Genomic DNA, 22,322 nt, shown 5'->3' with positions numbered 1-22,322 from the left:
CAATGCTTGATAAGAAATGTACTCTTGGGGGCTGGGAAGGTGGCTCAGTGGTAGAGCACTTGCCTTGCATGCTCGAGGCCCTGGGTTCGATTCCTCAGCACCACATAAGAAAAAAGCCGGAAGTGGCGCTGTGGCTCAAGTGGTAGAGTGCTAGCCTTGAGCTGAAGAGCTGAGGGACAGTGCCCAGGCCCAGAGTTCTGGCCCCACGACTGGACCCAAAAAAAAAAAAAAAAAAAAAAAAAAAAAAAAAGAAGAAAGAAAGAAATGTACTCTTGGGCTGAGAAGGTGGCTCAGTGGTAGAGCGCTTGCCTTGCATGCATGAGGCCCTGGGTTCGATTCCTCAGCACCACATAAGCAAAAAGAAAAAAGCCGGAAGTGGCACTGTGGCTCAAAGTGGTAGAGCGCTAGCCTTGAGCTGAAGAGCTGAGGGACAGCGCCCAGGCCCAGAGTTCATGGCCACGACCGGACCCCCAAAAAAACAAATAGATAAAATAAAAATAAATAGGAAGTGGCGCTGTGGCTCAAGTGGTAGAGTGCTTGCCTTGAGCTGAAGAGCTGAGGGACAGCGCCCAGGCTGAGTTCAAGCCCCACAACTGACAAAAAAAATAAATAAATAAAAATAAAATAAATAATAATAAAATAAATGGGAAAAAAAAGTCTCACAAACTTTCCTGTTCAGGATGGCTTTGAATTGTGATTCTTAGATCTCAGCCTCCTGAGTAACTAAGATTACAGGCATGAGCCACTGGCAGCTGGCAGAACATCAGCTGTGAGTGAAAAAGGTAAGGGACAGCATACAAGCCCTGAGTTCAAGCCCTAGGACCAGCATGTGTGCACACAGACACAGACACACAGACACACACAGAGTGGTCTAAAGCATGACAATCCATCAGAAGTAAGGTGAAGTAATAAATGGTGTGTGCACGTGTAATATAAATACCTATATCTTCATAGGATGCATGTTCAAAGGTTCTATCTACACTAGAGCTAGCAGGGGTCTAATATTTGGTTTAGCTAAGTAACTTCCAAAATCTGTGATGAAAGCAAGTAGTTTACTCATTTTCCCCCTCAATTTTAGTCCAAGGGGACAGGGAACTCCTGCTTTTCAGATTCAACAATAACCTGCTTCCCTGAGGATGACATCGCTATGGCCCTCCCCACCCCTAAAGCTGCACTCTGTCAGCATCTATTACTAGGCAGAAATCTATAGGCTCTCAGGTCACTGATTTCATCTGGGCAGGAAGGTTCCAGGGCTGTCCCACTGCCCTCATGACCTGAGTTCTAGCTCCACAGCTCAGCTGCTCAGCCAATACGCATCTGATAGACAGACCCAATGAAACCTTGACCTAGTAGTTTTGCCCAGCAGGTGTTGAGGCAAATGCCACAGGTCTGGGCTCCAACTTCACCTTTCTTTGTCCTTTAGAGTTTTTGCTCAAGGCTGGTACTCTACCACTTGAGCCACAGCTCCATTTCTGGCTTTTTGATAGTTAATTGGAAATAAAGAGTCTCATAGACTTTTCTGCCTGGGCTAGCTTTGAGCCATGATCTTCAGATCTCAGCCTCCCAAGAAGCTACAATTACAGAGGCATGAGCCATCACTGGTGCCAACTTTACCTTTCATCTAACCCCTCCTTACCTCATTGGAATGCCATACCTGCCACTGGCGGAATTCCAGCTGGAGACCCTCAAGCCCTCTGGATGGCTTATCACCTCTAGGCCATCCTTGGCTAGTCTGTGTCCATTTGGTATCACCTTCCCATCACGTCTCTTTTTTACTCTTAGCCCTAGCTCTCCTTCTTACTGGTCCCTTGTCCTGGTCACCAGAGCTGAGGCTTCCTAAAGCCTTATTCAGACCACCCTTCACACTAGCTTCAAACCTGGCAGGATGCTGGGTGCACATGGATTGGGGGAGACACTGGAGAGGTCCAAGCAACCTGTTGGGTAAGATTTCTACTCTTTCTAGGTATGGAATTATTTTTATCTATAAAACAAAGAAGTTAGTGAGTCTTTGCCCCCATTTTTTGCATTGGAAGCAGGAAATGTTTCTCCCTTTTCCTCGTATTTCTCCCTATTTTTATCTTTTTTTTTTTTTGGGGGGGGGGTCCAGTCGTGGGCCTGAACTCTGGGCCTGGGCACTGTCCCTCAGCTCTTCAGCTCAAGGCTAGTGCTCTACCACTTTGAGCCACAGCACCATTTCCGGCTTTTTTCCCCCCTGTTTATGTGGTGCTGAGGAATCGAACCCAGGACTTCATGCATGCAAGGCAAGCGCTCTACCACTGAGCCACCTTCCAAGCCCCCTATTTTTATCTTGTTCTACTAAAATAAATCCTGGCTTAATGTTTAAAAAAAACAAAACAACAAAAAACCACAGAGGTTGAAGTGGAGTCTGTTTAGAAAATTCCATGAAGTCTTAGTTTCAAACTAGAACTACCTTCTTTATCAAGCCATCTTTTCCTGTTGTCCTTATTTCTCTATTATTTGGGTTTTCATCCAGGCATGAAATTTTGGAGTCATAAAGTTTCTTAAAAATGTAAAAACAAGGGGGGGGGGTAAGGGGGGAAGATGGGAAGGGATGGTAAGGGGAAACAAAGGAGGAGGCAACAATGCTTGATAAGAAATGTACTCATGACCTTGCTCATGTAATTGTAACCCCTCTGTACAGTATTTTCACAATAAAAAAAACTGAAAAAAAAAGTAAAAACATGGGCTGGAAATACAGTTTAGTAGTAGAGTGCTTGCCTAGCATGCATGAAGCCCAGGGTTCCTCAGTGCCACATAAATAGAAAAAGCTGGAAGTAGCACTGTGGCTCAAGTAGTAGAGTGCTAGTTTTGAGCAAAAGCAGCTCAGGGACAGTGCCAGCCCCAAGTTCAAGCCCCAGGACTGGCAAAAAACAAACAAACAAAAAAAAAAAACCAAAACCAAAACCAAAAACAACAGCTGGGCATCAGTGGCTCATACCACTGTGGCTTAAGTGGTGGAGCACTAGCCTTGAGCCCAAAGAGGCTCAGGGACAGCACCCAGGCCCTGAGTTCTAGCCTCACATCTGACAAAAAAAAAAAAAAAGTGATAACAGCAAGGTACTGGTGGCTCACATGTATAATCCTAGCTACTCAGAAGGCTAAGATCTGTAATTCACAGTTGGAAGCCAGCCCAGTGGGAAACTTCTTGAACTTCTTATCTTCAATTAGCCAGCAAAAAGCCAGAAGTAGAGCTGTGGCTCAAGAGGTAGAGCTCTAGCTCTAGTTCAGGGAAGCTGGGCACTGGTGACTCACACCTGTAATCCTAGCTAGTAAGGAGGCTGAAATCTGAGGATCATGGTCCAAAGCCAGCCTGGGTAGGAAAGTCTGAGAGGCTCTTATCTGCAATAAACCACTGTGGCTCAAGTGGTAGAGCACTAGCTAGACTTGAGCTGAAGAACTGAGGGACAGCGCCCAGGCCCAGAGTTCAAGCCCCATGATCGACAAAAAAAAAAAACCCAAAGTTCAGGGACAGTACCTAGGCCCACAGTTTAAGCCCTAGGGCCAGCCTGTTGGCATACCCATGCCCCTCCCCTCTCACTGTTATTTGAGCCACACCTCTAACCCTTTTTACTCCGGTCCTTTCTTTCCTTCCCATCCCTTTCTCTTCCTTTAATTCTGGTGCCTGGGGCAGAGTCTAGGTGTCCCTTATCTCTTGTGCTTGAGCCACAGCTCCACTTCCAGCCTTCTGGTGGTTAATTGTAAAATATCTCCTGGACCTCCCTGCCTAGGCTGCCTTTGAACTTCTATCATCAGATCCCAGCCTCCTGAAAATGACTAGATCATAGGGATTACAGGCATAAGTCACTGGAGCCTGGCTTTGCTCTGTTTTTGAGATAGGGCTTTGCAATTCCCCCCCCCCCCCCCCCCCCCCGATCATGATCCTTCTCTTGAGCTTCCTGCCATAACTGGCACATGCCACTATGTACAGCTTTTTATTGGTTAAAATGTGTTTCCACAAACTTTTTGCCTGGGTTGGCCTCAAATTACATGTGGGAACTACTAGTGCATGGATAAATTTATTGGTACAGGAAAAGCAGCAAGTATTGTATGGATAAAATAGACATACATTCACACTTTATATTTTCTTTTGCAGATTTATAGTTTGAAATAAATATTTATTTCCATTCAATGTTTTCTGTCTTTTTAAAAACTAGTCATGATATAGGGCAGTGCAGAGGCCTGGGGAGAAAAGGAATAATTTGTGGACAAATTTATTCTTCAGATTTTTAGGGAATGTAACAAAAGGTTCTTGGAAATGTTTCAAAATACTGGTTATTTTCCACTTTGGGTTTTTCCACTTTTATCTTCAAGTCATCAGGTGATTCTTGTCAGTTTTTCCTTCAAGATGGCAGTGTGACTGTTCTTGTGCCCCCAGTGTGGAACAGTGGCCTGTCCACATTACAATGGACAGGACTTTCTTTTCTTTTTTTGTAGTGCTCAGGATCAAACCCAGGAGTTTTCACATGCTAAGCAGAGTGCTCTACCAACAGAGGTAAATCTCCAGCTCTGAAAGATCTTTCTTTTACTTCAGAAAAAAAAAAAAAAAGAAAAAAAGGAATGGGAGCCGAGCGCCGGTGGCTCACACCTGTAATCCTAGCTACTCAGGAGGATGAGATCCAAGGATCCGGTTCAAAGCCAGCCGGGGCAGGAAAGTCCAAGAGACTCTTATCTCCAATAAAACACTCAGAAAACTGCAAGTGGTGCTGTGGCTCAAGTGGTAGAGTGCTTGCCTTGAGCTGAAGAGCTGAGGGATAGTGCACAGACCCAGAGTTCAAGTCCCATGACCCACAAAAAAAAAAAAAAAAAAAAAAAGGAATGGGATGTATTTCAAGTGGTAGACCACCTGGTATACATACAGTTTTGACATGTATAAAAATAGAACAGTGAAGCTTGTTGAAACTCCTATGTTAAGAAGGGGGAAGAAAGCCATGTACTGGTGGCTCATACATGCAATCGTAGCTACTCAGGAGATTGAGATCTGAGGATCATGATTCAAAGCCAGCTTGAGAAGTCAGTGAGACTTATCTCTATTAACCACCAGAAAGCTAAAAGTGGGGCTGTGGCTCAAGTGGTAGAGCACTAACCTTGAGCAAAAAAGCTCAGGGACAGTACCTAGGCCCTGAGTTCAAGCCTTAGGATGGCACCACAAAAACAGGAGGGGGGAAGAGGGGAGAGCAAGAGAGTAAGGTTAGTAGGGATACATTATGTACATGTGTGGAAATATCACAACAAACTCCCCGTTTACAACTAACATGTGCCAATTAAAATATGAATACACTAGCAGTAAAATTGGAAAAAAAAAATCCACCCTACCGCCATCACAACACAACCTTGTTTCCAGTGACTTGTACTAGAAAAGACTGGCAAAAGCAAACTGTGTAAAAGTCAAGTAGAATGGTATCTGACCTGCAGGGAAGGAACCACAATGCCGGCTGGGGAACAAGCCCTTCTTTGCGAATCCAGCTCCCAAAGGGGCCTATGGAAGTGACCTTTGGCCAGGCCTATCAGAATGAGCCCATTTTCCTGACCAGTGTCTGGTTTCCCAGATTTTGGGAACCCCTTTAGAGCAGGTGGGGTCTTGCTTTTGGTGGGTTGTGAAGCTGGAAGCTCACTGCTGGTGGGGAGTGAGGCTACCCAGCATAGAGGGTGTCTCGATGCCGTCCATGTCTCCATGCTGGAATTGAGGCTAGTACCACTCCAGGCCCTGTATACCCGAACCACAGTGTTCCCTTTGTCATGGGCTGTGGCTGTGTTGTTTGGACACAACTGTTCTACCCTGTGACAAAGATTGGTATATCCCTGTTTCTGGTGTTCCTCACTGCAACGCCACATGAAATCCTCAGCTCTAAATCACACTTAGGTTTCTCAGGTTCTGTGGCTCCTCCTCTCTATCAAGCAGTTCTCAGTAGTCCCAGGTCTCCACTGAGATATCCAGGTTGAAGATGCTGTTCCATCCCTGCTTCCTAACATCCAAGCTCCCCCACTAACTTCTGCTTGCAGTTCCTTGGGGGGAACAATCCCTAAAGACTGTGGGGTGGTAAAGGAGCTTGGGCGTACGGCCACCAGGATGAGTGGCAGGAAGCTGGGTGATGTGGACTGGGGGGAGGGTGACACTGTGGTCACCCCCTCCCATCGACCAGAAGCTTCCCACGTAGCTTTGTACAGGACTCACAGAACTTGTAACCTTAGATTTTCAAACTCCAGGTCACAGGAACACTGCCTCCCCTGGAGGCAAGCCTGAGCCTCTGGGGGTAGGAATTGATGGAAAGAGCCCCTCCCAGATCAGCCCTTTTCCCCACAGGCTATGATTCTCCCCACCCTCAGGAGCTGTGGAGCCTGTGGGAGAGGATGTAAGCTTGCCAGACCCCCAGGCCACCTGCTGTGGATGCTAGGCTAGCGGAACCTGGACCTGCAGGGATAGTTCCTGAATTTATATTTGTTCCTAAGAGCTCCAGGGTTTTGGCCAACTACTCCTTTAGAATTGGCAGTTTCAAGGCCCCACTCTAGATCTGACTTTGTGAGGGTTCTCAGCTTTAAGGGAATCAAGGGCAGTAGCTCTGCCGTCTGTTATCAGCTCCCCAGCGCAGTAATTCCTATTTATAAGGTGGGTTTGAGGGGTCACCTGGAGGCGCATTACAGGTCATTCAGTCAGTAAAGGCACATTCCTACTGCAGGCTAGGATAAAGACTGGGAGAGGAGCTGGAGATATAGTTCCATGTTTTTCATGGTGGAGTGCTTGTTTAACATCCAGGCCATGAAGTCTATCTTTAGCAATGGAAAAAAAAAAAAAAGGACAGGGTATGAGTGCGTGAGGAATCTGGCAGGTAGAGAGGTGGGAGGGCTTTCCTACCGGGCTTTTGTAAGCTCCTTTCCAGTTTCTCCAGGGCCCTCTCTGCTAGCCAGAGAAGGTGGCTTCTTCTTGTGAACTATGGAAACCAGGGAAGGAAGTGTGAACCCTAAGGGTTCTCCCCACTTTTTTTTTGGTGCCAGTCCTGGGCTTGAACTCACGGTCTGGCACTGGAGCTTCTTTTGCTCAATGCTAGCACTCTATCACTTTAGCCACAGCACCACATCCAGTCTTTTCTGTTTATGTGGTACTGAGGAATCGAACCCAGGACTTCATGCATACTAGGTGAACACTTTACCATCAAGCCACAATCTGAGCCCCCAAGGGTTTGTCTCATAGCAGCTCCAGTAAAAGGACATCCCAGCCAGGCTGGGAAGATTCTTGAGTCCCCAGGAATGCCCTTGCCCCCCTTTTGTCAAGGAACCTGGGGCAGTGTCCAGGACAGGCAACAATGGAGGCCTTGTTTGTTGGGTGATAGTTTATTGGTCCTTAGCATTACATCTTAATTACCAAGGTAAACTCACGTACACAACTGCAGGTAAAAACATGTAAAATAATATAAAAATAAATCGAAGGCTACTTTTATATATTCACTGAATTAAGTAGTGTAATAAATACTATAATAAGCAAAAAGCTTCATTCACACAATTCAGTTTCACTGAAGTTACAGTAGTGTTTGTAAATATGAGTTTTAAAATTTAAGTTACAAATATTAAAGCACTGAAAAACTAGTATAAAAGTGAATTTTGGCAGGTAAGTGAGCTCATATCATTAGTATTTGACCCCCTGGAGCAACAAGGAAGCCATTTCTCACCTACTTTTTGAGGTACACTATCCAACTACTCAGCCACATGGCTGGAATACTTAGTAGCTTACAATCTTTGAATTGAACTTTTCCCTTTTGAGAAGCCCAAAGAGCAATCCAGAGCTTATTACTGTGCAAAAATTCTCCAAAATCCCAACAATTTAGGAGTGATTTATTTCAGCTTAGGCCAGCGTGCAGGCCTTTGTTCAGGGCCCCAGGGCTTGTGGGGCCAATTCAACTCCTCACTAGTGACCCTTTGCTAGGGTGATCTCCAATTTCTCCAATTTCTACGGCCTCCCTTCCAATCATAAAAAAAAAAAAAACAAAAAAACAAAACCCCATATTAAAACAAAAAACACCTAACTTCAGCGAGTTCACCATTATCACATTCACTCTGGTGACATGAAACTGAAGCTGCTAACACGAAGCTGGCAGCAGCACGTCAGCCCCTGGAGGACCCTGCCTGTCCCTGGTGTCCACTGCCAAGGTCAGAAGCTAAAACACAGTGTCACGGCTTTTCCTCTGGAGATAGCCTAAGACCTCACTCCCTGACCCAAAGGGATAGAGTGGGTCTTAAAACTCCGTGATCAGAACAGGTTCTCAGGAACAGTGCTCATGATGATCCGCCAAGAGCTCACAGTGTGCTGTGCTGTGCCCTTCACCAGGAGCACAGCAGCGTGCCCAGGAATGCCCTTTCACCAGGGTGCCCCTCCACACTCCCGAGCAGGCTGGGGAGCGTCTGTAGAGGCCTCAGCCCATTTTGCCTTTTTGGCTTTGATACTTGTTAACATTTTGCCCTTTTTTTCAATCACAGTTTCATATTCAAGTTGAGGTAATCATTTCCCCTCTACCTGGAGAGGAATGGGGACTGAGGGGCAGATTGGTGAGAGAGCATTTCTAGGGACAATGGTCAGAAACCAAGTGTGCCATGTAGTACAGCCCCACATGGCCGGAAGGCCCGCTGTCCCGCGGACTCTGAACCCTCTTTAAAAACTCTTGTGCAGCAGCCAGACTGCCAGGCCAGGGCAGCAAGGAAATGGCTTGAGCTCTGACATCCAGAGCATCCATCAACAACTTCACAGTCAAAGAATTAAATGGCCTGTGATTCCCCTGTCGACCCCCACCCCCAACCCCCTTTTCCCTTTTCTAAGGCTGCTCATGTTCCGAGTTTTTAAAAAGAGCTCAATAGAGCTAAAGGAAGCTACAGTAACTCATTGCTTATTAATCAATTGCACTTAAGATCTATGTTATTGATTCTGAAGCAGAGGCAAGGTCTTTGTGGACCCTGGCCTCTGGCCAGCCAGAAGTCAGAGGCTCCTAGACTTTTGGAGCTAAGACTAGAGCACATGGGCCTGAGTTTCAGGAAGCTTTCTCAATGCAAGATTTCTCATATAATGGTATTTGCAGCTTTGTTCATTTGGCTTCAAGTATAAATTGTTTTCTTTTCTAATACAAGCATATTTTACTGACAAAGCCTTGCTCTGCTACTTGCATGCAGGGCTCCCTGTGACCAGGCATATGGACATGTGTGCTCCATCCTGGCTCTCCTCTGCAACAGGAGTCTTTTTCAAAACCCCTCTACATTACCAAAAAACTATGCTGGTTTCAACTATGTGCTTCTTCCTAAGGCATGCAAGAAGTATGTGAAGTTCAGGAAACATTTACAATCCAAGCAACTGAGGCGCTGAAGTCCTAGGAGATATCATCTAATATCAGTGCCTGATCCCCTACCACTGCACACTTAATTTCAAAGGCTGAGCTGGACACAATTTTTATTTCCCCTCTGTTTTATGGTCCAGTTAGAAACAAAACCACTGGAAGGAATTCTGATTGGGTATGGAAGCTCTGAAACTCCCAATACACAGGAGCCAAAGAAATCCAGGGCCAAGAGCAAGGTTTAGGGGCATGCGTTTCCTGAAGTGAATGGCTGAAAGCTGTCCTTCCTTAGTATGGATGGGAGGAAGACTGGGTGTTGGAGTTGGACACCTTAAGAGTGATCAGGTCCCAGGTAGGATACAGGACACTCCTTTTGCCAGCAAGGGGAAGCACTGTTGGGAGCCTGGACAGCGGGCTTGCTCTTGTCTCTGAACTTGGGACATCAAACCATGCTATCAGAGAGCTCAAGAACCAACCATGGAGTGTGGTTAACATTACCTCAAGAGCTACACACTTCTGGAAAACATCATTCCTTTCTTTCAACCTTGCTTATCAGGGAATCCTTCTCATTCAGAATGTACTATGATTCTCAATCTGAGCTCCTGGCTCCATAGGTTGGCCTTGGGCAGGGCTTGTGCAAACCTGCTGGACAGGTCCCAGGGCTCCTTCAATGGAAGGATGCAGGGACAACATGCACCATCAGGAAGGAGGGCCATCTTGGGATGGTGTCTGGCTCCTAGGCATAGTAACCATTTGGATAGCCAGGGTATCTGGATACCTAGGTCCCAGGGTAGGTAGGTCCCAGTAGTTCCTCTGTGCAAACTAAATGGTTAGCCCACACTCTCCCATGGTGCCTCAACAGACCAAGGAAAATACTGTTATCAGAGATCAGAGCCATACTGGCAGCCCTGACTGCTCATCTTTGAAGATCCCACCCCCACCCCCCAGCAATGGTGCAGGTGATGGAGTTCAGCGCTGTGGAGAGAACAAAGACAACATGTACTCAAGCCAGCACACACAGGCCAACGAGGACAGAGAAAGACCCTCCAGAGGCCTCTGGGAGAGCTGGGGCTTGATACCCCATTCATTCACCCATTGTGGGTGGACATCAGGCCCAGCTTCTAGGGCTTCTGTTCGAAGAGGTCATGGTATTCCTGTTGTTCTAGTTCACGGTTATACTTCTCAATTTCCCGGTTGGCTTCTTCCACGTAGTCATTCATGAACTGGTCCATGACTGGTGTGTGGTTAAGGAAGAGAGTGGTGTGTGGTTAAGGAAGAGAGCCTTGAGCCTGGAAGACAAGGGAAACTGCCTGGTCCAGAGGGAGCTAGAGGCAGGTTAGGCAGGGGATACTGAGGTACCTGACAGACAGCATCACACCTACAAAGACTGATAGGGGTTGATAGAAGGCCTTTATGAGATCCTAGAATGGAAGCCTGAATATAGCAGCTCCCAGTCTCAAATTTCACCCTCCATCTTTTCACAGGTGAACCGCTATAGCCAGGCCATATTCCTAACTTGTAAATCATGACCTTGCAGGATGTTACCACAACTGCACTCAAACTATACTCCACAGAGTAACATTACCATTTGCAAACTAAAGGACAACTCTAATTTCAACAAGTTTAAAGGGCCTACATAGGGGCTGGGAAGGTAGCTTAGTGGTAGAGTGCTTGCCTTGCATGCATGAGGCCCTCGGTTTGATTCCTCAGCACCACATAAGCAGAAAAAGCTGGAAGTGGGGATGAGGCTCAAGTGGTAGAGCGCAAGTTTACAGCTGAAGAGCTGAGGGACAGTGCCCAGGCCCAGAGTTCAGGCCCCACGACCAACAAAAAAATAAAATAAAATAAAAATAAAATAAAAGGCCTACAGAAGGGGCTGGGAAGGTGGCTCAGTAATAGAGTGCTTGCCTTGCATTCATGAGGCCCTGGGTTCGATTCCTCAGCACCACATAAGCAGAAAAAGCTGGAAGTAGCGCGCTGTGGCTCAAGTGGTAGAGCACTAGCCTTGAGCTGAAGAACTGAGGGACAGTGTCCAGGCCCAGAGTTCAGGCCCCATGACCAACAAAATAAATAAGTAAGTAAATAAATAAATATTAAATAAAAGGCCTACATAAAATGCGCAACCCTGAGGTTTGTCCTGGTGTATCCCAGCACTAGGACTGCAGACTTGTCCTTCAGAGAGGCTTGCATTTCCCAGCTTAGCCACCCCAGGTTCCACACAGGGACTAAGGTGAGTCTAAGGATACGTGGGTGAAAGTCAGTCTTGTCACCAAAGAAGTTGACAAACTGGGTGCCATTGTAGAAGTAGCCTGCAGGTAGGGGGTCCAGATGGCGTTTCACCTATTGGAAGACTCCTGTTAGAATTATGACTACTTTCTAATATTCACTCATTAAAAACAAACTGGCCTATTACAACTAGCAAGATAGTCTTAGTCTACTCTGATATAGATAAGCAGAAGATTACAGTAACACCAATAGTAACCTCAAGTGACTGATGTGATTCCCTGCCTCTCACAAGAGGGTTTCTTGGAGTTCCTAATGGAATTAAGTTTCTACTGTTCACAGCGACACTGGTTTAACAGCATGCCTTTCAATGGCCATTTCTGCTTCTCTTATCTCTTATCTTCTATATACATTGTTTTTTTTTTTTTTTTTGGTCGGTCGTGGGGCTTGAACTCTGGGCCTGGGCGCTGTCCCTCAGCTCTTCAGCTCAAGGCGAGCACTCTACCACTTGAGCTACAGCGCCACTTCCGGTTTTCTGGTGGTTTATTGGAGATAGGAGTCTCACGGTCTCTCCTGCCCGGGCTGGCTTTGAACCGCGATCCTCAGATCTCAGCCTCCTGAGTAGCTAGGATTACAGGCGTGAGCCACCAGCGCCCGGCTTATATACATTGTTTAATGTCTCCTAGAATCCCTTCTCAAACAACTGACCTGTACTCAAATCCTGTTCCAGGTCTGCTTCTGAGGAACCTGCATTATGAGTACTGTCTTCTGTTATGCCCACTGTGCTCTCCCAAGGAGTATCCAGGCTGGTAGATGCTTCATGCTAAGGGCCTTCCAGGAGTCCCAGAGTCTTTCTCTGCCCCATCCAGTCATCACTGGGACAAGTGACAGAGCCCACCTGGGGCAGAGGCTAAGCATCAGCCTAGGAATTTGTGAGGGGGCTCATCAAGGGCACTTCATCTTAGCCTCAGAAGCTGAAAGCTTTCTCATGAGCACTCTGGATGTAGAATGTTTTTTTCTGGGCCCTAGTTGATTCCTAGTTATGGCTCATCTTGGACAGATAGTCTGCAGTTACATGAACAGAGTGACAAGGCCAGGCCTCCCATTACTTGTAACTCTCACAGGTACTGGTTCTCCTCCATTTCATGTCCAAGTCATTACTCTCTAACTAAAGCTGCAAGGCTGGTCATAACTAGCTTCCCTCTGTGGTCTGAGAGAAGCAAGACTTTCAGCATGCCCCATAAACAGTTCCTCCCTCAGGAAATCCAAAACACAAGAGTTATATAGCCCAGGACAGCACTGGACCCCTGGGGGGAGAGGCCAGGGAAGGACACTCACGTGGATGTTCCTGATTTCCTGCTGGGTCAGCATTCCCCGAGTCTTCAGAGCTTTCCTCTGAGGTTTCTAGGCCGAGATGGAGGGAGAGAACAAGTTGCAAAGGAGTTGTTGGGAGTACATGGAATGTTGAAGGCCTAGGGCTCTGGGAGTCAGTTACATGATGAAGCCCCCAGCAAAGGGAAAGCATAAGAACTAGCTTGACTTAAACATAACATCTTGCCTATCTGCCACCTAAGGAGGGAACAAATGGGAGAAAGCCCAGTAGCTTTGTTAATGTTAACCTGCCAACTTGCAGATTCTCTTTCCTGGGAATCTAGACAAAAGGGACAGCCTACGGTCTTATATTCAAGTACCATTTAAGAGCTTATCCAAAGCCTGGAGTGGTGTGCACACCTGTAATCCTAACACTTAGAGGCTGAGGTATGAGGATTCAAGGTTGAGAACCCCAGGTAGCCCCCAAAGGAGCTTATCTAGGTGAGGTAGCCTATGCCTCCGAATTGAGTACCTACAAGAGACCCAGGCCCTAGCCACATCTATTCCCAGAGTTCTAGGTGAGACAAACTGCTTAGTCTGTGTTAAGAGGCTTTGCACCCTGAGTGTGCAGAGCTTGTGCTCTTGGCTCACTGGGCACATATACCACATCTGCTTAGTTTGCCCCAATGTAGGTTCTACCCATTGTCAAAATGTTCCTAAAAGTGCTGGCTAAGACTGTGAGGTACAGACTAGAAGGAGGGCTGGGGCTCTCAGGGGCCAGTAGCAGCCCTGGGGTATGCTGGTCATATAAATGCTATATTCTATCTGGGTGTTCAAAGTTACCTGCTTAGCTGACTGCCGAAGCCAGTCCTTGAGGCTGTCCTCTTTCAGGGAGCAGCCGATGAACACAAGGTAGCACTCCTGCTGCCCGCTTTTGTCCTGAGTTGTGTTTTTCGAGTCAGGAGGTGGTGTGGGTCCCTCCAAAACTGGCACAATACTTAGGGAGTTGGCTAGAGTGTTGTAACAGACCTCCATGGTCCTTTCTGAGTCTGCAAGGAGAACAAAATGTTGGTTCCTAAGACCCCATCCAGAGGTTAAGCCAGGCACTGGAAGCTCATGCCTGTAATTCTAGCTGCGATCTGAGGATTGCAGTTCAAAGTCAGCCTGGGCAGCAAAGTCTATGAGACTCTTAATCCAATTAATCACAGAAAAAGCTGGAAGCAATACTGCTGTTGCTTAAGTGATAGAGTGCTAGCCTTGAGCAAAATGGAGTTCAGGGACAGTGCCCAAGTCCACAGTTCAAGCCCCAGGACCAGTAAAAGAAAAAAAAAAAGTCAATAGTTGAGACAGAGTCCCAAGAAACTGCAAGAAAATTGATGTGACTAGTGGCAAGTTTGAAAGACTGGGATAAGAGAGGAAGGAGTAGGAGGAGTTTGTGGCTTGGCTAAGGGTGGTCAGATGGATAATACTAACAGGGCAGGAGAATACAAGAAGAGAAAAAGACTTAGGAGAGTAGGAACTGGACTTTTTAGCTGTTGAATTTGTAAGACTGTAAGAGGAGCAATGTCTTGCACTAGACTGGGAAGAGCCCTGCAAAGCAGGAGAGAGCCCAGTGATTTTGCAAATGAGCCAAGTCCTGCTCATCTGTAGGCCCAGCCTCTCCCCACTAGCTAGATGCAGAGTCTGAGGATAAGCTAACTTACAAAGAATGGGAGACTATTAGACATATTTAATGGTCTTGCCTTTGCTGTCCAATGTCTTTTTTTTTGGGGGGGAGGGGTTGTGGGGCTTGAACTCAGGGCCTGGGCACTGTCCCTGAGCTTTTTTGCTCAGGGCTAATGCTCTACCACTTTGAACCACAGCACCACTTCCAGTTTTCTGGTGGTTAATTGGAGATAAGAGTCTCACAGAGTTTCCTGCTCTGTTTAGCTTTGAACTGTGATCCTCAGATCTCAGCCTCCTGAATAGCCAGGATTATAGGTGTGAACCACCAGCGGCCAACCTCTTAACACCTGCTAAACAGCTAACACCTGCCAGTTAAACTGGGTTTTCTGTTATACCAGCTGAAGGTGCCCTAGCAGACACATTTTCTCCCTCCAAGGAATAATAAACCTTCCTCATCCTGACTCTGTACTATAGTAAATGCTGGTCCAGCGGAAAGGGATGGACCCTGCTTCCTCAATGTTAAGTTTATTAACTCCTACCAGTTTTTTGTTTTTGTTTTGGGTCCGGTTGTGGGGCCTGAACTCTGGGCTTGGGCGCTGTCCCTCAGCTCTTCAGCTCAAGGCTAGCGCTCTACCACTTGAGCCACAGCGCCATTTCCGGCTTTTTTCTTTTTGCTTAAGTGGTGCTGAGGAATTGAACCCAGGGCCTCATGCATGCAAGGCAAGTGCTCTACCACTGAGCCACCTTTCCAGCCCCAACTCCTACCAGTTTTGAGGTCTTTTCTGACTCCCAGGCTCAGGAGAGACCATGAAGTTGCAAGGCCTTTAGAGGCCTAAGGCTAATAAGCAGGTCTGCTACGCAGAAGAGAGAATGAGGCAAGCTGAGGCTCAGACTTTGGCAGACACAGACTGAGATCTGGTGGACTCAGGAATGGGCAGGTCCTGGTGACAGGTTCATGGATGGTTCAAGGATGGGGTGGAATCTCTGGAACAAGGAAGTCAAGAAGCTGAGAGGAGGGGCTGGGAAGGTGGCTCAGTGGTAGAGCGCTTGCCTTGCATGCCTGAGGCCCTGGGTTCGATTCCCTAGCACCACATAAGCAAAAAGAAAAAAGCCGGAAGTGGTGCTATGGCTCAAGTGGTAGAGTGCTAGGCTTGAGCTAAAGAGCTGAGGGACAGCGCCCAGGCCGAGTTCAGGCCCCACGACCGGACACCCCCCCCAAAAAAAAAAGCTGAGAGGAGAAGTCTGAGAAGGTTATCCAGGGATAGTCCCTCTACTGTGGAGTATGAAGACCTGGAGCATGTGGGCCCTAGGGCAGAGTGGTATCTGGTATGGTCAGAGGAGGGTGTTGTAGTCTAAGAGAGGCATGAACAGTCTGCAGAATACCAGCAGAAGCTATAAACTCCCATCATGAAGCTGGGCACTGGTGGCTCACACCTGTAATCTTAGCTACTCAGGAGACTAAGATCTAAGGATTATGGTTTGAAGCCAGCCCAGGCAGGAAAGTCTGTGAGATTCTTATCTTCTATAAACTACTCAGAAAAAGCCAGAAGTGGCACTGTGGCTCAAGTGGTAGCACCAACCCTGAGTACAAAGCAGTTCAGGCCCTGAGTTCAAGCCCCAGAACCTTAAACATGCACACATGCGCACACACACACACCCCAAAAACAACCACCAACAAAACCCCATCATGAGCTACATGCTCCATGGTGTAGGGCTCCACTTCCAACTACCAAGTTACCTGAAAACTTCACTTTGCCAAGGATGTGGTAGATGTTTCCAGAGAAGGGACTTGGCTTGATAGAGGACTGAATTGCTGGGGAGAAGAGAAGAAAGCACAGAGATGTTACCATCTCAGGGCAGAGGCCAAGTTTAGGGCAATACAGCTTGGAGGGCTAGGGACTGGAGAAAGAACCCACTACAGGTTCACGCCTCTATCTCCACCCCCATCTTTCCTGGAGCCTCTTTCACATTATCAGGGATGGAGAAAAATCTCTCAATGGAGTGGAGATCAAATTAGCTACACACAATGAGAAAGAAGGGACGACAAGGTCCTTACAAATAGCAGAGAGAGGGGCTGGGAAAGGTGGCTCAGTGGTAGAGCGCTTGCCTTGCATGCCTGAGGCCCTGGGTTCGATTCCTCAGCACCACATAAGCAAAAAGAAAAAAGCCGGAAGTGGCGCTGTGGCTCAAGTGGTAGAGTGCTAGCCTTGAGCTAAAGAGCTGAGGGACAGTGCCCAGGCCCAGAGTTCAGGCCCCATGACTGGACTCAAAAAAAAAAATATCAGAGAGAAGAAATAGCATACAGAATACTGAAATGATTTCAGGAGGTAGGACCAACTCTTGGGTGCCTTTTCACTGGAGCCAGGGACCTTTTCCAGTCAACACTCACCTTTACACTTAGCTACGAAGCGAGTCTTCTCCAGGGGTCGACCAAACCATACACAGATCTGAACCATTAGTGGAAAGACAGATCCAGAATCAAATTTTCCTTCATACCTTAAAACAGTTAAAAATATTTAAGTACATATATTTGGGGCTTAACAGTGTTATTATCCTATATGATTCTCCCCTAATGTATACCATTTTGTATACTAAACATTTGTTTAAATGTGAATGTGAGCCGGGAGCCAGTGGCTCACTCCTGTAATCCTAGTTATTCAGGAGGCTGAGATCTGAGGATCACAGTTCAAAGACAGCCCGGGCAGGAAAGTCTGTGAGACTCTTATCTCCAATAAACCACTCAATAAACCAGAAGTGGTGCTGTGGCTCAAGTGGTAGAAGGTTAGCCTTGGGCTCAAGAGCTGAGGGGCAGCACCCAGGCCCAGAGTTTAAGCCACATGACCGACAAAAAAAAAAGTGAATTTGTCTATTTTACTGTACGATTGGGGACTAGCAATATTAGCAAGAAACTGTTTTACTAGGAAAGTCTTGAGTAGCGTCTACAAGAACAAGACTGTGGGAGGGAAATGGCTGAGGATCCCTATACATGAGCATGTGCTTTAACCAAAGCCTATCCACTCTAAGTGGTGACTTTGATCTAAGTGGGAGAGGAGTAAAGTATAAAAACAAAGAGACTGAGTGCTGCCATCCTGTTAGAATAAATGAGGTGGGTGCCAGTGTCTCACACCTTTAGTCCTAGCTATTCAGGAGGCTGAGATCTGAGGATCATGGTTCCAACCCAGCCTGAAAAAGTCCATTAGACTCTTATTTCCAATTGAGGTGTGGCTCAAGTGGTAAAGTGCTAGCCTTTAGCAAAAAAGGTTAGGTACAGTACCCAGTCTCTGAAGTCAAGCCCCAGGACTGATTTTTTTTTTTTTTAAAAGAAAGCTGGGCACCAGTGACTCATGCCTGTAATCATAGCTACTCAGGAGTTTGACATCTGAGGATCACAGTTTGAAGCCAGCCAAGGCAAGAAACTCCATGAAATTCTTATCTAAAAACAACAACAACAACCCCCCCCCCCAAACTACTTTAGCCGCAAGTGGCACTGTGGCTCAAGTGGTAAAGCTCTCACCTTGAGCAAAGAAGTTTAGAGACAGTGCCCAGGTCCAGACTTCAAGCCCCAGGACTGGCAAAAAAAAAAAAAAAAAAGTAGAGCATCTGCTTAGCAAGCACCAGGAACTGAGCTTGTAATGTAAATAAATGAATGGATGATGAAATATCCAATTTCTTTTCTTTTCTTTTGTTTTGGGGTCTGGTCGTGGGGCCTGAACTCTGGGCCTGGGCGCTGTCCCTCAGCTCTTCAGCTCAAGGCTAGTGCTCTACCACATGAGCCACAGCACCACTTCCAGCTTTTTATGCTTATGTGGTGCTGAGGAATCAAACCCACGGCCTCATGCATGCAAGGCAAGCGCTCTACCACTGAGCCACCTTCCCAGCCCGAAATATACAATTTCTTGGCATGAAGGCTTTCTTATATTCTCTCCCCACAAACACATACACCAAATAAAACATTAAAATTTTTTAAAAGAAAGTGACTTGCTACATATCATAAATGGCCTTGAACTGGTAATCTTCCTGCCTTCATCTCCTCAAGTGTTGGGACCACCAAGCCCCTCTATCTATCTATCTATCTATCTATCTATCTATCTATCTATCTATCTATCTATCTATCTATCTATCTATATTTTATTTTTTGGTGCTAGTCCTAGGACTTGAACTCAGGGCCTAGGTACTGTCCCTGAGCTTTCTTCCCTGTCTCAAGGCTAGCATTCTACCACTTGAGCCACAGTTCCCTTCTAGCTCTTTTGTAGCTTATTGTAAATAAGAGTCTCATGGAGTTTCCTGACCAGGCTTGCTTCGAACTGCAATTGTCAGATCTCAGCATCTTTCTGAACAGTGAGGATTCTAGGCATAAGCTACCAGTGCCTAGAAGTATTAATTGGTCTTCTTTAATCAGGGAAAACCTCAAAAGTCAGAGTTTTTTTTAATTTAAATTTATTGTAAAGGTGATATAGAGGGGTTACAGTTACATACATAAAGGTAGTGAATATGGGGCTGGGAAAGTGGCTCAGTGGTAGAGTGCTTGCCTTACATGCATGAGGTCCTCAGCACCACATAAGCAAAAAGAAAAAAGCCGGAAGTGGCGCTGTGGCTCAAGTGGTAGAGTGCTAGCCTTGAGCTGAAGAGCTGAGGGACAGTGCCCAGGCCCAGAGTTCAGGTCCCACGACCGGACCCCCACCCCCAAAAAAAAAAAAAAAAAGGTAGTGAATACATTTCTTGTTGAACTTGTTGCCTCCTCTCTCTCTATATAGTCTTTTAATGAGCTCCTCATATCTACTCTTTTCTGGATTAGTCTTTCTCTATCTAAGCCTGAACCCTGAGCTCCATTCTCTACCACCAAGCTCAGCATGGGTCAGCATGGCCTAGAGAACGGAGCTTCTTTAGGTAACAGAAGACTTTAAAATCAGACTCCACAGGTAGAGGCAGCAAGAGCATCAACAGCTGCATACAGAGAGGTGAGTAGTCTCGAGTGAAAAAGCCAAGAAAGAGCACAATGCCCTGAGTTCAAACTCCAGTACCAACACACACACACACACACACACACGCACGCACGCACGCACGCACGCACGCACGCGCGCGCACGCGGGTATGCACATGCACTAGGTTTGTCTCCTGAGTTCTGTGGTGTTTGGTAGGCTGAGATATAATTGTCTTATTTAAGAATAAGGAATGGGCTGGGAAGGTGGCTCAGTGGTAGAGTGCTTGCCTTCCATGCCTGAGACCCTGGGTTCGATTCCCCAGCACCACATAAGCAAAAAGGAAAAAAAGCCAGAAGTGGCGCTGTGGCTCAAGTGGTAGAGCGCTAGTCTTGAGCTGAAGAGCTGAGGGACAGTGCCCAGGCCCAGAGTTCAGGCCCTACAACCGGACCCAAATAAGGAATGGCACACTAGCCATGATTTGGGAAAATATCTGACTCAAATCAGAGGCTTCTAAAGATATATTTTTTTATCTGCTTTAAAAGAGAGTGACTACTACTGTTGGTGCTGAGATAGGGTCTCACTACATAACTCAGGCTACCCTGGAATTCACTATGTAGCTCAATATATAGCATCCAACTTGTCAACCCTCCTGCCTCCACCTAAATGCTAGGTGCCACCACTGCCTGGAGCAGAATTTTTTTTTTGGTCAGTCGTGGGGGCTGAACTCTGGGCCTGGGCTCTGTCCCTCAGCTCTTCAGCTCAAGGCTAACACTACCACTTGAGCCACAGCGCCACTTCTGGCTTTTTCTGCTTATGTGGTGCTGAGGAATCGAACCTAGGGCCTCATGCATGCAAGGCAACACTCTACCACTGAGCCACGTTCCCAGCCCTGGAGCAGATTTTGATTACTATACCCAATTGGTGGTATAGGGGTAGTATACAGGATGTAGAGAGTGCCTTCAAGAACTAAGAATAACAAATATAATCTAGATACAAGAAGAGATTAATTATGGCCAAGGCTTAAACACTTTTGTTCTCAAAAGTTTCCTTTTAGCTGGGCGCTGGTGACTCACGCCTGTAATCCTAGCTACTTAGGAGGCTGAGCTCAAAGGATCATGGTTCAAAGCCAGCCCAGACAGGAAAGTCTATGAGCCTCTTATCTCCAATTAACCATCAGAAAATTGGAAGTGGTGTTGTGGCTCAAGTGGTAGAGAGCTCACCTTCGAGTTGAAGAGCTCAGTGAGAGTGCCCAGGCCCAGAATTCAAGTCCCACAAACCAACATACAAGTTTCCTTCTTCATATCTTCGGAGGGTTGGGGAGAATTACAATAGTTGTATTGGTAGATAGGAACGTCTCCGTATATTTAAACTTTGTTCCTGATGCCATAAAGTGTGCTTGTTTGTGTAACTTTTTTTTTTTAAACTGAGAACTAGTGTTTTCATTATTTCCCTTTCAATATAATTGTAATAGGATATAAAAAATTCCTTGTCCATTTGTACAAGGCCAAGTGTAGCAGAGGGTTAGGAAAACAAGCTCAAGAACCAGACAACAGGACTTGAAATCCAGCTCTTTTGTTTACTAGCTTAGCTGTACCTTAGTTGTCTTTGTTACCTTATCTACAAAATGTAGAAATGGAATCTACTTCACAGCTTTGGTATAAGGGCTAAATGAGAACACAGGTAGAACTCTTAGAGCAGCAATGTCCAACAGGACCTTCTATAGTGGTGGAAATGTTCTAGAGCTGTCCAATATAGCTGTAAACTATAGGCAGCCATGGCATACTGGAAATATGGCTGTGTGACAGAGACTAAATTCTGTTTTTGTTGTTGTTGTTGTGGGCCTTTTGTTGTTGTTTAGGTCCCTGAACTTTGCTTGCTCAAGGCTAGCGTTCTACCATTTTGATTTTTTTTGTTTTTGTTTTTGCTTTTTTTTGTTTTGGGTCCGGTCGTGGGGCCTGAACTCTGGGCCTGGGCACTGTCCCTCAGCTCTTCAGCTCAAGGCTAGCACTCTACCACTTGAGCCACAGCGCCACTTCCGGCTTTTTTCTTTTTGCTTATGTGGTGCTGAGGAATCGAACCCAGGGCCTCTGGCATGTAAGGCAAGCACTTTACCACTGAGCCACCTTCCCAGCCCCGTTCTACCATTTTGAGACACAGTTCCACTTCCAGTTTTCTGTTGGTTAATTGGAGATAGGAGCCTCTTGTACTTTCATATCGGGGAAGGCTTCTGAACGGTCCTCAGATCTCAGACTCCTGAGTAGCTAGGATTAAGGTGTGAACCACCAGTAAGTACTTGGCTGTAAATTTTCTTCCTTCCTTTCTTTCCTTCCTTTCTTCCTTCACTTTGTCTTTCTCTCTCTCCCCCTCCTCCCTCTCTCCTTCCCTCTTCCTTTTCTTTCCTTCCTTCCCTTTCTTTCTCTCCCCTCTCTCCCTCCCTCCCTCCCTCCCTTCTTTCCCCAGACTTCCCTGCCTGGGTTGGCTTTGAACATAATCTTCAGATCTCAGCCTCCTGAATAGCTAGGATTACAGGTGTGAGCCACTAGTACTTGGTTCTAAATTTATTTCATTTTTATTAATTTATATTACAGTCAACAGCCATGTAGGTAGAAGTGACCACATTGAAGAGTATAGTTTTAGAACAATACCTAGCATACACCTTTTTTTTTTTTTTTTTTTCCGGTTGTGGGGCTTGAACTCTGGTCCTGGGCACTGTCCCTCAGCTCTTCAGCTCAAGGGGAGTGCTCTACCACTTGAGCCACAGTGCCACTTCTGGTTTTCTAGTGGTTTATTGGAGATAAAGAGTCTCACAGACTCCTGCTTGGGCTGGCTTTGGAACTGCAATCCTCAGGTCTCAGCTTCCTGAATAGCCAGG

General features: G+C 46.5%; 1 protein-coding gene across 3 annotated transcripts in view; it reads right to left on the bottom strand.

The window, feature by feature from the left end:
- Window positions 1-7,205: 7,205 nt before the first annotated feature.
- The window catches only part of Dnaaf9 (dynein axonemal assembly factor 9), a 128,540-nt gene continuing 113,423 nt past the window's right edge, over window positions 7,206-22,322 (bottom strand). Inside the window, exons 32-37 of one of the 3 annotated variants that reach the window (XM_070006875.1) lie at window positions 16,918-17,024; window positions 16,267-16,341; window positions 13,707-13,912; window positions 12,891-12,956; window positions 11,576-11,669; window positions 7,206-10,563 (exon numbers count right to left, since the gene is read on the bottom strand). In XM_070006875.1, coding sequence (XP_069862976.1) covers window positions 10,451-10,563; window positions 11,576-11,669; window positions 12,891-12,956; window positions 13,707-13,912; window positions 16,267-16,341; window positions 16,918-17,024 — 661 coding nt within the window. In that variant the 3' untranslated portion in view covers window positions 7,206-10,450. Of the gene's footprint in view, window positions 10,564-11,575; window positions 11,670-12,890; window positions 12,957-13,706; window positions 13,913-16,266; window positions 16,342-16,917; window positions 17,025-19,219; window positions 21,712-22,322 lie in introns of those variants that run through there. The other 2 variants (XM_070006874.1, XM_070006876.1) reach the window with 2 other exon arrangements.

Source organism: Dipodomys merriami, unplaced genomic scaffold (assembly GCF_024711535.1).
Source record: "Dipodomys merriami isolate MVZ:Mamm:240054 unplaced genomic scaffold, mDipMer1.0.p SCAF_7, whole genome shotgun sequence".
Lineage (NCBI taxonomy): Eukaryota > Metazoa > Chordata > Mammalia > Rodentia > Heteromyidae > Dipodomys > Dipodomys merriami.
The sequence above is the reverse complement of the archived record's forward strand: the minus strand, read 5'-3'. Positions and strand labels throughout refer to the sequence as shown.